General features: G+C 31.4%; 1 protein-coding gene across 1 annotated transcript in view; it reads left to right on the forward strand.

Moving 5' to 3' along the window:
- The window catches only part of BLOC1S5 (biogenesis of lysosomal organelles complex 1 subunit 5), a 57,534-nt gene that overhangs the window by 28,247 nt on the left and 13,492 nt on the right, over positions 1–15,795 (forward strand). Inside the window, exon 4 of the mRNA XM_003760200.3 lies at positions 2,575–2,633. Within this exon, the coding sequence (XP_003760248.2) occupies positions 2,575–2,633 (59 nt within the window). The remainder of the gene's footprint in view (positions 1–2,574; positions 2,634–15,795) is intronic.

A 15,795-nucleotide genomic window follows, 5' to 3' on the forward strand; every position in this document is an offset into this window, starting at 1 on the left:
GTTAATGCTGTAAAGTTACCCATGCATATAACCTGTAAATAAAAGGCTATTAAATTTTTAAAAAAATAAAAAAAAAAGAGAGAGATTGTAAACTCTTTGAAGATAAGGACTGGGTTTTTTGTTTTTGATTTTCTTCTTGTATTATTCTCCACTGCTTTGCACAGTGTCTGGCCTATAGTTGGCTCTTAATAAATGTTTATTGACTATTTTGAGTATAGTTCCAAATTGTTTTCCAGAAGAGATTGACCAATTCACAGTTCTACCAGTAATGCATTAATGTTCCCATTTTATCAAAATTCGCCTTAGCATTTGTTATTTTACCATTTTGTCAATATTTCAAATCTATTGGGTATGAGATAAAACCTCAGGGTCACCTTAATTTCTATTTCCCTATAATTATTAGTGATTCCATAGCATTTTGATAGGGTTATTATTGATAGCTTGAATTTCTTCCCTTGGAAAAATACAGTGTACATTTATGAAGCTCCTACTGTGTGTCAAGCATTGTGCTAAGTTCTAGGGATACAGTAGGCAAAAGAAACATAATCTCTGCTTTCAAAGAGCTTGTAATAGGAAAACTAACACACGAAAAGAAACTGAAAAGGAGAGAGGCAGAAAAAATTACGTGGGAGACTCATGATGATGGTAGAATCCAATCCAATTAGAGGAGCTAGGGGGAAATAAAGAGTCTGATTCTTTTTTTAAATGGAAGCTTTGGGCGTTTTTTGCTCTTCTCTCTAGCTTCCAATCAGAAGGATAGAGACAGTTGAGGATATTGATGTGGTGTAATAAAGCTGAAACAATCTCTGTAGTGATGAGTTTCTAAATGATAAGTTTTTCTTGACAAGAAATGATGAAAGTGGAGTCAAATCCAAAGAGTAAAACTTGGGGGAAGAGTACTAAAGAGTTAAAAACTGCCTCTTCATATCTTTTACATAGTTATCAAATAAGGAATTTATTCTTATAAATTTGAATTAGTTCCTAATTTGTCTTGGAGCTTTATCAGAAAAAATTTACTGCAAAGTTTTTCTCACTTGTATTTATGTCAAAAATTTTTCTTTTATGAACTAATAATTGTCCTTTTTTTCTCCTATCATCCTTTCTTATCATTTCTTTGTGAATTTTTTTCATATATTTGAAAGGTAATTTCTTTCTAATTTATTTATGATATGATCATTTATATCTAGGTCATATAGGAATTTGGAACTTATTTTGCATATAATGTGAAGTATTCATCTTAACCAATATGTACCAGACTTCTTTCCCAGTTTTCTCAGCAGTTTAAAAAAAAAATCAAATTATGAGTTCTTAGCCCTGAAACCATCATTTTCACATCTGTCAAATGCTAGGCTACTCTGTTCTTTTGCTTTTATGTGTTGTGTATTTAACTTGATCCACTGTTGACAGTTTTTTAACCAATACCAAATTATTTTGATGATTACTTCCATTTTACATAATCTGAGACCTGGTACTTTTAGATGCCCCTTCCTTCTTGGCTTTTTTTTTTCTTTTTTGTCATAAGCTTTTAAGTGCTTCCTTAATTTTAAATATGGAAGCATAAAAGGAATAAATTGATATGAAAAAAATAGAAGTTACAAGCCCTGTTCTCATTAGTGGCTTATGATCTGAGTAGAAGATAAATAATCTTAAGTGGATGTATAATTATCACATAATGTTATATCAGCTATGTACTTAAGTGCTAAGGGAGTTCAAAATAAGCAAGTCCTTATTTGATCACCTTGCTAAAAGAGCAGTATAGGTAGAATTGAACCTTGAGCTAGCCACTGAGAAAAATGTAAGTATTAGAAAGGAGAAGAAAGGGGATTTTTAGTAGAGAGAGAAAATAGCTTGAACAAAAGCACGGGAGTTGTTTTAGGTATAAGAAGACAAAATAGAGTGGCAGGTGTTTGGGGAATGTGGTTAGAAACTTGTGGAGTTAATTGGTAGCAGTCTTCCATTGATAGCCTGGACTCTGAATTTGATCCTATTGGCAGTTGTGACTTGATGAAATTAATAATACTTATCTGACTATGGGATACAGAACCAGTTGGAGGGGGAAAGACTGAAGATGGGGAGAACAGTTTGAAAATTTTTATTAGTTGAGCTGTGAAAATATATTTAGATTACAGTTGTGACAGGTGGAATAGAAAAAGAAATGTGAATAACAGACTGAAAAATATTTGCTTCTAATATTAATTTATCAGGCATTTTATATTTTTTTTAAATCCTGAAAAGTGTGTTGAGTAATAATATTGAGGTATGCAATCTACTTGGTTTCTAGAATGCTTAAGGAATGAAGTTTCTGCTTTGGGTTTATATTGGTTTTCCTATAAGTACTGGCACACATATTCTTGACAAATTGCTGTACTTACAAAATATATAGTGATATTAGAGTAAGCCCATTACATTTTTTTTATTCAATTCTCAAGCTAGCAGCCTTCTGGGTCTCAATCTCCCTCTCTGAATTAAGAAGTTTGTACTAATTGAAACCTAATTTTTTTTCAACTTTTAACCTGTAGGATCCTATTTTCTTCTCTGTACTTAAACTGACAATTATTTTCTATTTTATTACAGTGCAAGCAGCCAGCCACTTAGTCCATAAACTTCAGCAGAAAGAGCAGGAACAAAGACAGGTAAAATTGAATAGAGAATATATGTATTTTAGACATAAAATATTATCACATTATAAACTGAAAATATTAACAAAAATGTGTCTTGTCTATCTTGTTAGTCATTTTAAAATTGTTAATGAAATAATTGTCTAGCAAACTACCAGAAAGCTGAGAATATTTTTTTCATTTTTAAATAAAGTTTTATTGTATTTAAAGTATAAAAATTACACTCAGCTTACAGGTTGAACAAAATTGGCAGTGACTGGAATTTGCTGATTCCTGCTCTAGGTAAAAGATCCAAGAAAGAGATGAGTGACAACTTACTCATATCCTGAGAATCAGGTCCTTTTTTTTCTTTTTGCATTTTCCACTTTGCCCTTAAAAGTGGTATTTCTCATGTGAAGGAGGAATTAAGACTTAACATGGAACAAAAACACCACAGTGGAAATGTAAATTTTTTCTTGCTAGCCAGAAACATCAAATTTCTTATGTATATTCCTTGTAGAAAAGGAAACATTTCATGCTTATAGAAGTATTATTTATTGAATAATTAAATTATATGATAATATGAATCATTTATTGGCCAGTTCTTTGCTTATGTGAATTAGATATTAACTAAATTCATATTTGAAAACAACAGCAAATAAACATTTTATAACAGTTTATATCTTTACTTTGAAATTTTCAGAAATTATACCTGATATTTTTAGTTGTTCTCTATTTACAAAAGTACAACTTATATACTTTCAGCATGTTTATATAATTTTATGTTGTGTTGCCTGTTTCACCCATTACTGATATACATTTTCAAAACTGAGCCCTCTAATGCCTCTGTCCATTTTTCCTTTATATCTCATTTGTGTTATATAATTACTATTTTTACCTTAACTCTGCCCCAATCTTTCTTTTGAACTACCCAATTGCTGATTTCTACATTTCCACATAAAAAACATAAAACAATTTGTCAATATTAAGTTCCTTGAAATTGATCTTTGATATTGGCACTTATATGTTAAGTTTTCTATTGAGTTTGGATTTGGTTCAAAGAAAGTCCTGAAAATCTGCAAATTCATTAAATGTCCATTTTAAAAAATTCAATATTATGAATAATTTTGCTGGATTTGATATTTTTGGCTGCCGGCCTAGTTCTTTTGATTGCCAGTATGTTTGTTTCCAGGACCTATAGTCTTTTATTGTGGCTGCTGATGTCTTGTACAGTTCTAATTGTAGCTCCAGTATATTCATATTGTTTTTTTTTTTTTCCTTCTCTCTTACAAAATTTTCTCTTTGATCTTGGCGCTTCAGAATTTGGCAATGATATTCCTATGTGTTTTCCACAAAGGATCTCTTTGAGGTGTTATTCATTGGATTTTTTATATTTCTACTGTCCCCTAATATTCTGTCACTCCAGGACTATTTTCTTGGATTATTTCTTGCATTATTGTGTCAAAGTTCTTTTTTCAGTTGCAGTTTTCAGGTAGTCCAATTATTCTTAAAATTTTTCTCTTCTTGATCTAGTCTCCAGATCTGTTGTTTTTCACATTCTGTTCTGTTTTTTCATTCGGTATATTGTTTTGTTATTTCTTGGTCTCTGGTAGAGGGTTGAAACTCTGAAAAGGTGTACTTGAATCAGACAGCAGAGCACTTAAGCTAATTACCTATTCAATGTGAGATGATTCTATAAACATATACTTAGATAATATGGTAATGTAATGTCTGTCCTCATCATTGGTGCTTGCTGAATATGTGGTAATGAGGTAATCATAGGCAAGAATTGGAGGGTTAAAGGAGAGAGGTGAGGGTCACTGGGCTGCAGGATGAGGAGGAGAGAAGTTAGAGAGTCCAGACTCCATAATCTAGGATCATCTTTGGCAAGCTGCGTGGCAATTTACCTGCCTCCTTCACTTCTCCCCCTAAAGACCAAGGACTTAGGACTTTGACTGATCCATACTCCAACTGATCCTGAGGCCCTCCAGAGAGTTAGCCTGGACTTTACAGTCTCTTATTGTTTTACTGGCTTCCCCTTGTCCAATTCTAATTTTCAGAATTATTTTCATCTTTAAGAACCACCAAAATTTAAAAACAAAAACAAAGAAATTAGAGAGGTAGAATAGAAATGAGGCAAACATGTTGTTAAGAGAATCTTTTATTATGGACACTGAAACAGGATATACAAAATATCTCACTGAATAGTACTGTTCACACATATATTGCTCTGGTCCCATACAGTTAGATACAATGGTTTTCCAAAAGGGGCCATAAACTTTATAAGCTCTCCACTGTCTAGCACATTGTTTAGCATGTAGTAGACATTAAATAAATACTTCTTGAATGAATTATCCAGGCTCTGGGTAGACTACATTTAAAATGTGATCGTTTCTGGGTAATACGTTTTAAGGGTGAGAGGAAGTTTTTTAACTTGAGTACTTTCAATAAAATGTGGCCAAGATGACAAGAAATCAAAAATCTTTATCAGATGAATATTTGAACCTGGAGGAGAGAAAACACTGGAACATGATAGCTATCCTTGAATATTTGAAGGGTTATCATATAGAAAATGGCAATCAATTTATTCTGTGTTCTCCAGAGGATAACATGACCATTGTTTAGAAGTTACAAGGAAATAGATTTCAGTTCAATATATGGAAAAACTAATTTTTTGAGTTGCCTAATAAAGAAAGTGATTGCCTGGGAAAGGATTGAAGTTCAAAGAAGGTTGTATGATTATAAGTCCATAATGTTGTAGAAAGGTTGGACTAGATAACTTCCAAGGTCATATCCAACTATCAGATTATGTGAGGAGAGAATTCTGAAAGAAGCAGATATTTGGGCCATCTTGTTTCACAACACAAGGAGTGTAGTGTAAAGAGAATAGAATAGAGATGGAAAATGAAGTAAGTGTGGATAGGACAAATTGATTTTGTAAGTTGATAAAAAAAATTGAAAGGTGGACTACTTCAAAGAAAATTTCTAACTAATCTATTAGCTTATGTTAGAGATCCATTTTTTAGCAGTCCATACAAATCTTCCTAAAGGAATTAGAAAATCGTAGGTGATATAAAATGCTATGAACAATTTCTTATTTATGATGCATCACACTTTCTTCCTTTTGCTTGTTTTATAAAATAATAAAAGGATTAAGAATAAAATGTTATTCCTAAATCAAAGTTGAGTCTCATTGTTAACATTTGCCTCAATTAGAGAGTGAAATTCACTATGTTTTGTGGGGAGAAAAGAGCTCTAGCTTATAATGCTACCTTTGGAAATATAGGTCAGATAATTAGGACAAAGAGCAGGGCATTAGGATCATTAAGTATCTTTGCTCATCCTCTTGAATTAGTTCCCATAGGAAGAAAATCCTTCTGATGACTTTAAAATTTAAAAGCTAAAATTCAATGGTGAAAATTGTTTTTATTTATACAAAATATTAAAAAAAATTGATAAAAGGCAACATTAAATTAGTCTTGAGCCAATCATATCTTTATCAAATGTTTCTCAATTTGCAATATATTTATTTGAAATTTCATGTTGAAATGAAGAATACTTTATAGTATTTCAGTATTTTTTTAATGAATGAAATCCAGAAACTTATTTTGCCAAGTATTTTAGTTTCTGAACTGTTATTTTATCTTCCAAATCACTGTTCCCAAAATATAACTGTTCTTCCTCCTTCACTCTTACTATTCCTGACTGTATCATGTTGAAGAAGTGAAAAACTTACTTTAGACCTAGGTAATTTATTAGAGAATACTGAGCCCCAATTTTTTCTAAAGCAGGAGAGCATCTAGACCATTTCTAAAACATGAAACAGGCTATCTTTTCCTCTTTAGAAGTTTTACATTGAAGTTGTACCTATCATTTAATTGAGCAATAAGATTCAAATTTTGTGATGTTGTGATAATATTTATTGACAAGTTTCTCTTGTGATCCCACTAGAACAGATTTGTGTTTGGCATACTAATTTGTAGTTGTCTCCTTTAATAAATCTTGACAGCATATGAAGTAATTAGGACTTTAGATGCTCTAACCACAGGATGTAAATACATTTACAAAACATTTTCTTAGACTTTAAATTGAATTATTTCCTCATATAACATAGTTACAGTTTCAAAATATCTAGAGATAATCTTTTACTTTTTTTTTCCATGGCTGCTCCTTTTGTATTATCTTTGTGTTATGTATGTATCCTTTTGTATTATTTCCCTAGAAGTCAAGTTGTGGTAAGTAGATGAAAGTATTTTAGTAACTATAGGGTATTTTTCAGAGCAGTAATACTATTTGCAGTAAGTCTGTTCTATCTAACCAGTTTTCCAGCTGGATTGACTTATGCACAGGGAAGTGGTGACACATCCCAAGTTACACAATTAGTAAACATTTCCTGAATAATTAGACTTTGTAGTCACTGAGGAATAAAGAAACCAAGTTAAAAAAAAAAAAAAAAAGACCAGTTCTTTTTAATAAAAAATATAAGTGGAAAAACTTTTTTGTATATCTTTAGGCAAGATTCTAATTTGTTGTTACTGATTTACTGATACTTTGTTATAAAAATGGAGGGAGAGAGTATTAATTTCTAAATCATGTATAAACTGGGGCCTCTAGTGCATAAGAAAGAATATTTTCATATCTCTTTTGTTGAAAATGACAGTAGAATTCAACATTGTTGATCATCTTTTTAAAGATTTTCATATTATGTAAGGTAAATGTATGTAAATTAAGTTTACTGTTGTATAGATGTCCTAAGTATATAGTTCTCAACTAATGTATAAGCCACGATGGGAAAGTGGTGATTATGTATGATATGTATCAAAATTCTAGGTATGAAAAATCTAAATTTAATTTAGTTAGCCATTCAGGTATTTTATTAAATGCCTATCTATGCTAGGTATTAGGTGCAGGAAATATAAGTAGAAAGAATTACTTGTCATGAGCTTACATTCTAATGAGAGACAGCTCAGGTACACATAAAAATGTATAAGCCACATAAATATAAAGAATAAATACAATTATATGCAAAATATATATGGTAGTTTAAAAGAGCAGTAGTAGTTGGGGAATCAGGAAAGGCTTTATGTAGAAGATCGCTTCTATGCTACATCTTAAAAAAAAAAAAAAGAAAGAGGGACTGAAAAGGTAAGTAAGAAATGCATTCTAGGTGATGGCATTGGTCAGTGCAAAGGCACAGGGATAGAAAGTAGTTTGGCATGTACGAAAAACAGAGAAAAGGCCTTTTTGGCCAGATTTCAGAGTGCCAAAGAGGGATGAGTAATATCTAGTGAGACTGAAAAGATAGGTCGGGGCTAGATTTATTAACAAAACAATGCAGTTCATATTTTATTCTCTAGGAAAATTATTGAATAAACGTTTAATAAGTACTTCTACTGTGTAAAACTCTATATTTAATTCTGGGGGAAATACACAATTTAGATTAGTCATGATCCCTACTGTCACAGAACCTATAACATGGTTATAGGAGACCATGGAGATAACATGTTTATGGAGATAGCATGACATACAAAATATGCAAAGAGTTCATTATTAAGGTTTAAAACAAAATGCCACGTGGGGTCTGGTTAGGAAAAGTTATTATTAAATGGAAAGATTAGGGAAGGTTTTGTAGAATGACTGTATAAGGCTGGTGAAATCATTTGGTCTGGCCCTGCCAAGGCAACCACAGGTAACATCAGTCTCCCACTACTTGAGTTATTTAAGTTGATAATTTTGTATGGCCTGCACATGATGTTATAAATATCCAAAATAACCCTTGACAGAAAAAAGTTTCCCGCTTCTGCCTTAGATTTTGCCTTCCTCATTTAGCATTTCAGAATTATTTGTCTGCTAAACCAGATGAGACATTGGGACAGGACTTTCTTGGAGATTTTATATAATATCAAGATAAATTATTTTGTTCAAGCAAGCTACTAAGAAATTACTGAATTAATCAGTGTCCTTATAGAAATAATATATTAGAATAGGTAGGAATTGTACACATCTTGAATTTCATAGCCTCAAACAGCACAACTTTGCCTGTAATCACATTGTGTCTTATTAACATATGATTGCCATAGGATTTAGTTCTGAAAAGAAATCTTAGAAATTACTTAGTCCAGCCTCCTTATTTTATAGAGAGGAAATTGAGGCCGTAATGACATCCTGAGTTGAAGGACTCCATGACTCCTTCAGTCTCCTCTGCAGGATCATCATTTGGTCATGGCTCCTTATTGCACATGTACCCTATGATTCTACCTGGGTCTTCCTCCTCTCTTTCTGTACACTCACTTGGGGAGTTTATCACTTTCCATGGCTTTAACTATGGTCTCTATGCATATCTCTCTCAGCTCTATTTGTTCAGGCCTAATCGTGTTCCTAAGTTCTAGTCTCACATACCTGTTGCCCACTTAGCATTTTGAACTGGATGTTTCTGTAAGTATCTCAACAAGAGATGGTATGGGATAATGGAAAGAGTTAGAAGATCCATTACATAGAAGTCAGAGCGCATCTGGGTTTGGATTCTAGATGTATTACTTATTACCTATATAATAAAGAACAAGACATTTAATTTCCATTGGCCTTGGTTTCCTTACTTGTGGAATTAGGATTTGTAGTGGATGGTTTGAGGAGTCTCTTCTAGCTCTAAATTCATGATCCTGTCATCCTTTGTCCAACATAGAACCATTGTTTTTCCTTGGAAACCCATCCTCTTTTGAACTTCTCTCATTGTGTCTCGGCTACCACTATCCACTCTTCTTTTTGCTCTTTCTTATACCTGTTTTGTGCCTTTGCATTGATTGTCTTCCAAGCCTTGAATGTGAAACTTCTTCCCACTTTTCCTTGGCCTCTTGAAATCTCTGTCTTGCTTCAAAACTTCAGTCATGAACCTCCTATTCAACATGTTCTCCCTCCCCTGTTATCTTATATTGTTTTGTTTATCAATTTCAAGATATATAAAATTCCAACACACATTCTCAGATTCATGATTTATCTATACTTGACTTTTGTCCTTGTAACCATTCCTAGAATCCAACATAGCACCTACTGTATAAATGATTATAAATAAGGGATTCTAATCCATGTCCAAAGTATAAACATAACCCCAATTTCTATCATTTGTTATTCACTATTGTATATGAACCAGTATTACTTTTTGTATAAAACCCATGTCTTCAATTGCAATATGCCTTCCAATACCAGAGAGGAACTCCTTTCCCTTTTTGACATGCTGATAACAAAAATAGAATGTTTTATGGTTGACGAGAAGATTTATATATTTTGAGTAAAGCACTAAGCCATAGCTAAAAAACAATTGCAAGTAATTGGCTAAAGATTTCCAAATTTTTTTTATTAAAGCAGCCAAAGTCACATAAAATTGCATTTCTGATACATAAAATTTCCCACGTCAGCTTTTAAAACAAAGGTAGTCATTACATGAATATCAATTTATATTATAAATTAGTAATAATAAAACTTACATAGTTCTTCAGATTGGTAACTTGTCACAGTTTCAAAGATAAACTACTATAATGAAAGATGATCCTAAGAAATAAAAGTCACACTTACTCTTCAGTTAAAGAGTCTCTCTGCTTTTGATAGTTTTCTGTTTCTTAGAGAAATTATTATAGGAGAATTGTTAGCCTAGGATTTATATTCATGCTTCTATTAAAAAGCTCAGTTATTTAAAATACACAGAACTGGTTAAGCCTTTTTGTTAGGAAATTCCAACTAATCCATGAGATACAGATTTTCAGAGTAGCTTCTCTAATTTTCATTATTTCAAATATTTAGCAGAATAACTCGGAAGGAGAGATATATAAGGCTTTTGTTTTCAGATAGAAGACACACAAAAGTAGTAAGTGATTCACACTATTAAAATATGACATGAGGAATTATAGTATAAAAAAGTTTCAGAATCGATGAATCAAATTTGAATACAATTACCTGGCCCCAGACACTTCACACTGCCTAGCTGTATGACCCTGGGCAAGTCACTTAACCCCAATTGCCTCATACACAAAAAACTTTGCATACAATTTCAGAATCAATCTGTCTTCCTCTGTTAAAGAGTGAAAAATAGAATGTACATTACACATGGAGATTGATTATGTAGTTTATAGTTAATAGAAATTCCAGTGCTCCATCTTTTCTGCCATCCATTCTTAATATCTCAATTTGTTGTCTCTTTCCAGATCAGTAAATTTTTTACTTCTTTTCCTTAATAGATACTTTACTGACTGATTTATAAAAGATACTTAAGTATTTACTTCTAATTTTAAAGATTTGTAAATGATGATTGAAATATCATTGAAGGACTTTTTAAGGTTTTGCCAATAACTATTTCCATGGTTCTTTTGGAACCATGGCTTGGCAGGAGGATTTCAAAATACACTTATTCAGGTATGAAAATTAGATTATTAGTCTACATTATTTCAGACTGTCCCAAATTAATACATGCAAAGCAAGACTGACCTCAACTTTAAAACTGACAACTGTTATTCACTGCCTTCCATAATTTGATTCACTTTATATACACAACAAAGACAGAAGTAGTTGATGAGATAAAATAAAATATTAGCATTAATCATGAATCCTTTTATGTTAAGACAATTTGTGGAATTCTGTGGGAAGTGAATTATGATAAACGTCATTCTTACAAAATAGTGTTTCCCACAATTGATATTTAGGAAAACAATAATGCACATTCTCTAGTTACTTGACTTATGTCTAGAAAATTGCCACTAATACAACATTGGATTTTTGTATGCTGGCAACAAGAATAATGAACAAATGGGAATTACAGGCATCTTTTAAAATCATTTGACTCTTATGAATATATTACCATTCTCAGGGGAGATGTAGGTGGTGCACAAATTTCCCCTTCCCTAGTACATTTGTGTGGGAATATTCTAACCTAGTATAATCCAAATTTTAATTGTCCAGGAGTTTTAATAAAATTATGGTTATGTGATTATAATGGAAATGTGACAGCTCATATTTTAAATTACTTTGATATGAATAAAAATTAGCTAACTCTTTTTAGTAAACCCTAAATCATTATGCAGATGTAAATGACTATTGTTATTGTTGTTATATTAGTCCACTTTGGAAAATCACTTAGCTGACTGTTGTTTTCACTGTTTCTGTCTTTGCATACTCATTAATTGTTTTTTTATGGGCAATATAATTTAGTGAAAAAAGCAGTGGAATTGAAATCAGGAAGACTGATTCAAGCCTGAGCTGTCCACTTCCCTTGAGCAAATCACTTAATTTTTCTGAATCTCAGTTTCCTTAATTGTAGAATGAAAATAATACTTATATTACCTCTTAAGCTGGTTGTAGTAACAATCAAATAACAAGTACTAGAACACTTGGTAATTATAAAGTAATATATCTTTATTGTGTTTTTAAGGGATAAGTATTGAAGAGAAATGTTTTATTTTCAGACTACTTTTTAACATTCTTATATATTTTTCTACTATTAATTATTTTTGTTTCTTTTTTGTTGATTAAAAATAACTATTCCAGGATTCTTTTATTAAAGCAGTTCAAAAAACATTAAGTTAATTTATTGCACCTCAAGTAAATTTTTCCCTGTTTCCTCTTAATATAGCATTATCTGCTTTTATTTAAACAGTAAAATATTATTTGGTTTGGGGCACCACACTTTAGTAAGAATATTAATATGTAGGAGAAGAGGTCAGTTAAGATGGAAAAGGACCATGGGACCATGCCATATAATGATCAGACAAAAAAATCTGGGATAATTATTTAACTAGAAGAAGAAAAGACTAAGGCCAAGGAGATAAAAGTTGATCACATGGAACAGGGATTTGAATTGTTCCTGCTTATCAGTAAGATCCTATTACTAGAGCTAGAAGGTATGTTAGAGATTATCTAATTTAATTCCTTCAATTTAAGAATTAAAGAAACTAAAAATCAAAAAAGTTAAGTAATTTGTTCAAAATCATATAGATGTGGAAGAACCAGGATTTATATTTTAGATTCTGTGCTTTAGATTCAGCACTTCAAGCTAAGAATTCTTTTCACTGTACTACATTGTCTATCCCAGCTCAGAGCTGGGAACACTGGGTAGAAATGACAGAGACTCAAATTTAGTTTTGATGTAAAAAAGAAAAAAAAAACTTTTTAATAATTATAAGTGTAAAATTCTACTGGATGTTACTGGAACTAATGAACTTCTTTACCATAGGAGAGGGGAGCTTCAAGTAAATGCATGAGAACTCATGTTAAAAAGGCATCATTTTCTGTTTATAGGTTTGTCTTGGTGACCTCTGCTGTCTCCCACTCGCACCTTCAAGGCTAAAGGAAGTAACAATATAATAGTTGTTTTTCAAAATTTGGTTATTTAAAAATGCATTTAATTTTGTTTCTAGAGGGCTCCCAAGCTTTCTGTTAATATCACATCTTTTAGAGTTATTTCCTCTTATCAGAATGAATTAGATGGGGAAGGGGGGGAAACTTGTTCATTCTTTATTTTTGAAGATAACCAATGAAATAATGGTATGATGTCTTGATTTGCACATGAATTGGATTACGTGATGAAAAGTTTAACAAAATCATTAGCTTCATGCTTTCAGACTTAATGAAAATCTGTGACAACCCAAAAGTCTGGATGATTGATTATGGCCAGGAATGCAGTAGATGAATTTGGTGTCTTTGATGCCTGACCAGGATCTAAGCATTCCACATCACCTGCTTCATCCCCCTTCATGATTATTAGAATAAATTGTTCTTATCTGTCCATTCCATTAGGCAAACCTTCTCATACTTAAAATAGACACCTCCTTTAACTCAACAGGTTTTTGAAGCTTGTCCATTACTCTCAGCCTGATTTAGTGGAAGTCCAAGTTTTACCAATTGTTAGCCACTTCACATGCTACAGTTTCTTGGAGCAATATGTGAGAATTGGGTAACAAGTAGACACCAAAAGTGGATGAGCAATCCTGAAAAGGATTCATCAAACCCTTACACCAGAGTTACTAGTCTTTCTTGGAGAAAATGTGGAAATATCGAAAAATTAATCAAAAGGGGATAGCATTTTTCTTTAGAAAATGTTTTAATCTAATCATCTAAATTTATATGACTGCTTCATGTTTTTTTCTCAGTCAGCTCAGAAATGCTGGTGGTTACGTTTTTAAAAGAACTTAGCCTATGTGACCCTGGGCAAGTCACTTAACCCCAATTGCCTCAGTGAAAAAAAAATTTTAAAATAATTTAGCATCTTAGAATATATTTGTTCTTGCTCTTTGTATGAAATCCATTTCTACAGTGTATGAAAATTTATTATGTATTATTTGGTTGAATCTGTTTTACAGTTAACATTATTTGTAATAAATTACATTATCTTTCAATAAGTATTAATATTTAACATGGTAAAGCCAACTTTTCTATATGTATTTGATGAACACAAAGTAACTTCTTTGGGGAATTTTCCTCCCTTGCCTGTTTTTTTAGGAACCTTAAATATTCAGCCTTAGATTAATAGTCCATTTTTAGCACTAGATATGTATTAAACCTCAAATCTGTCATATCCTTTATTCTAAAAAGGTCTAAATCCAGAATTTGTAGAACAAAATTTAAACTAGGCTGACGATTTAGATTATTGGGTCAATATGGTGATGTTGTATTTGATGTAAGCTATCTATTTATTAATTTAATTCTTCTACATAATCATGTAAGAACTTTACATAAAACTGTGTACTTCAAAACCAGAAATGTTTCTTTATATAAATGTAAAGGTTCTTATTATTTTTATTCCATCTTTATCTTTTATTCCACTTTTTCTAATATTGAAAATTAATAAATTTCAAAATACTCATCTGTTTTCATTAATATTTAAGAGGATTTAGAAATGCAACTCCATATTAGTTCCATTAGAGTGGTGAAAAACTATGATGAACATATTTTGTGTCATCTGTTTTACATAATATTAATAGAGAGTTATCAAACATGGTTATTGCTGTTGTATCTTTTTTAGAATCTAAATATAATTTTGAATATCTATATAAAAAGCACATTGTTGCTTTTATGATAGCATTTTGTTTTATTAAATTTTTTGTAATCAGTATTGTAGGTCTTACATACATTTGAATCAAATGTATGATATTAAAAAGTTTTCCATCACTTGTGAAAGCTTACCATTTCTTTCTAATATAGCCTTGTTGTAATGTCCTCCGTGTATATAAATTGTTTTCAGACATTTTTATTCAGACAGGAGGGTGGACATATGAGCCATTGATATTTCCTCAATTACATTTTTGGATAATAATAAATTCTAGGATTTTTTTTCCGTTTCTTTGATACTTTCATCTTTCAGATACCTTGAAAATGTATACCTAAATGCACTCAAAATTATATTGCTTACAGCATGGAACTTCCTCTCTGTGTGTCTGATCTAACTGCTTTTTGTTAATCTTTGTTTTGTTCAGATCTATTTTCATTTCCCATAATGAGTATATCTAGCACTGGTATTTTAAAATCCAAATATAGTAATTGCATTGACCTTAATGGTAAAAGAGTTCATCTAATAAAGTTTTGTAGATTTCATCTATCTTTTATCTATCATGCCTCCAATTTTATCCCTTGGAATAAATGCCTTATTCTAATTTCTTACCAAGCTTTCTTCAAAATGTTTTTTCATTATATTGCTTTTTCTGTTTTAAGAGATGAATCTTTCACCATGTTTCTCCATAAGATTTTACATAGTTCATATTCACAACTGCAATTGCCTTTAGGTGCCATCTATCCCTGTCAAATTAAGGCATGGGTTTGTTAACTAAGGTTAACTAGGCTTCTTTGATTTCTTTGGTGTAATAATTGATTTACACTGTTAAATTATATTGGTCTATATGAAATCACTAATGCATGCCAATAACTTTCCTCCATTTTGTATGTGTGTTGTGTATGTGACTTGTTTAAATGGGTTAGATTAGAGTTAATTGAATTTCATCTATTTTTCTCATGTTTGTTCTTCTGGCTTTGTTTTAATTTTAATCTTTAACAAGCTAGAGGTCCTCTTATACATAGCCAGTTGATTAAGAAATGAGCCTCATCAATAATAAGTCATTCTCTCTATGTTAAAAGTATCATCATTCTGGTTTTTTCTTTTCCTTTTTATTAATGTTATTAAGTGCATGCTATAGTTAGAACCTTCTGATTGGTTTCTTGAAGA

Source organism: Sarcophilus harrisii, chromosome 1, assembly GCF_902635505.1.
Source record: "Sarcophilus harrisii chromosome 1, mSarHar1.11, whole genome shotgun sequence".
NCBI classification, from domain to species: Eukaryota; Metazoa; Chordata; class Mammalia; order Dasyuromorphia; family Dasyuridae; genus Sarcophilus; species Sarcophilus harrisii.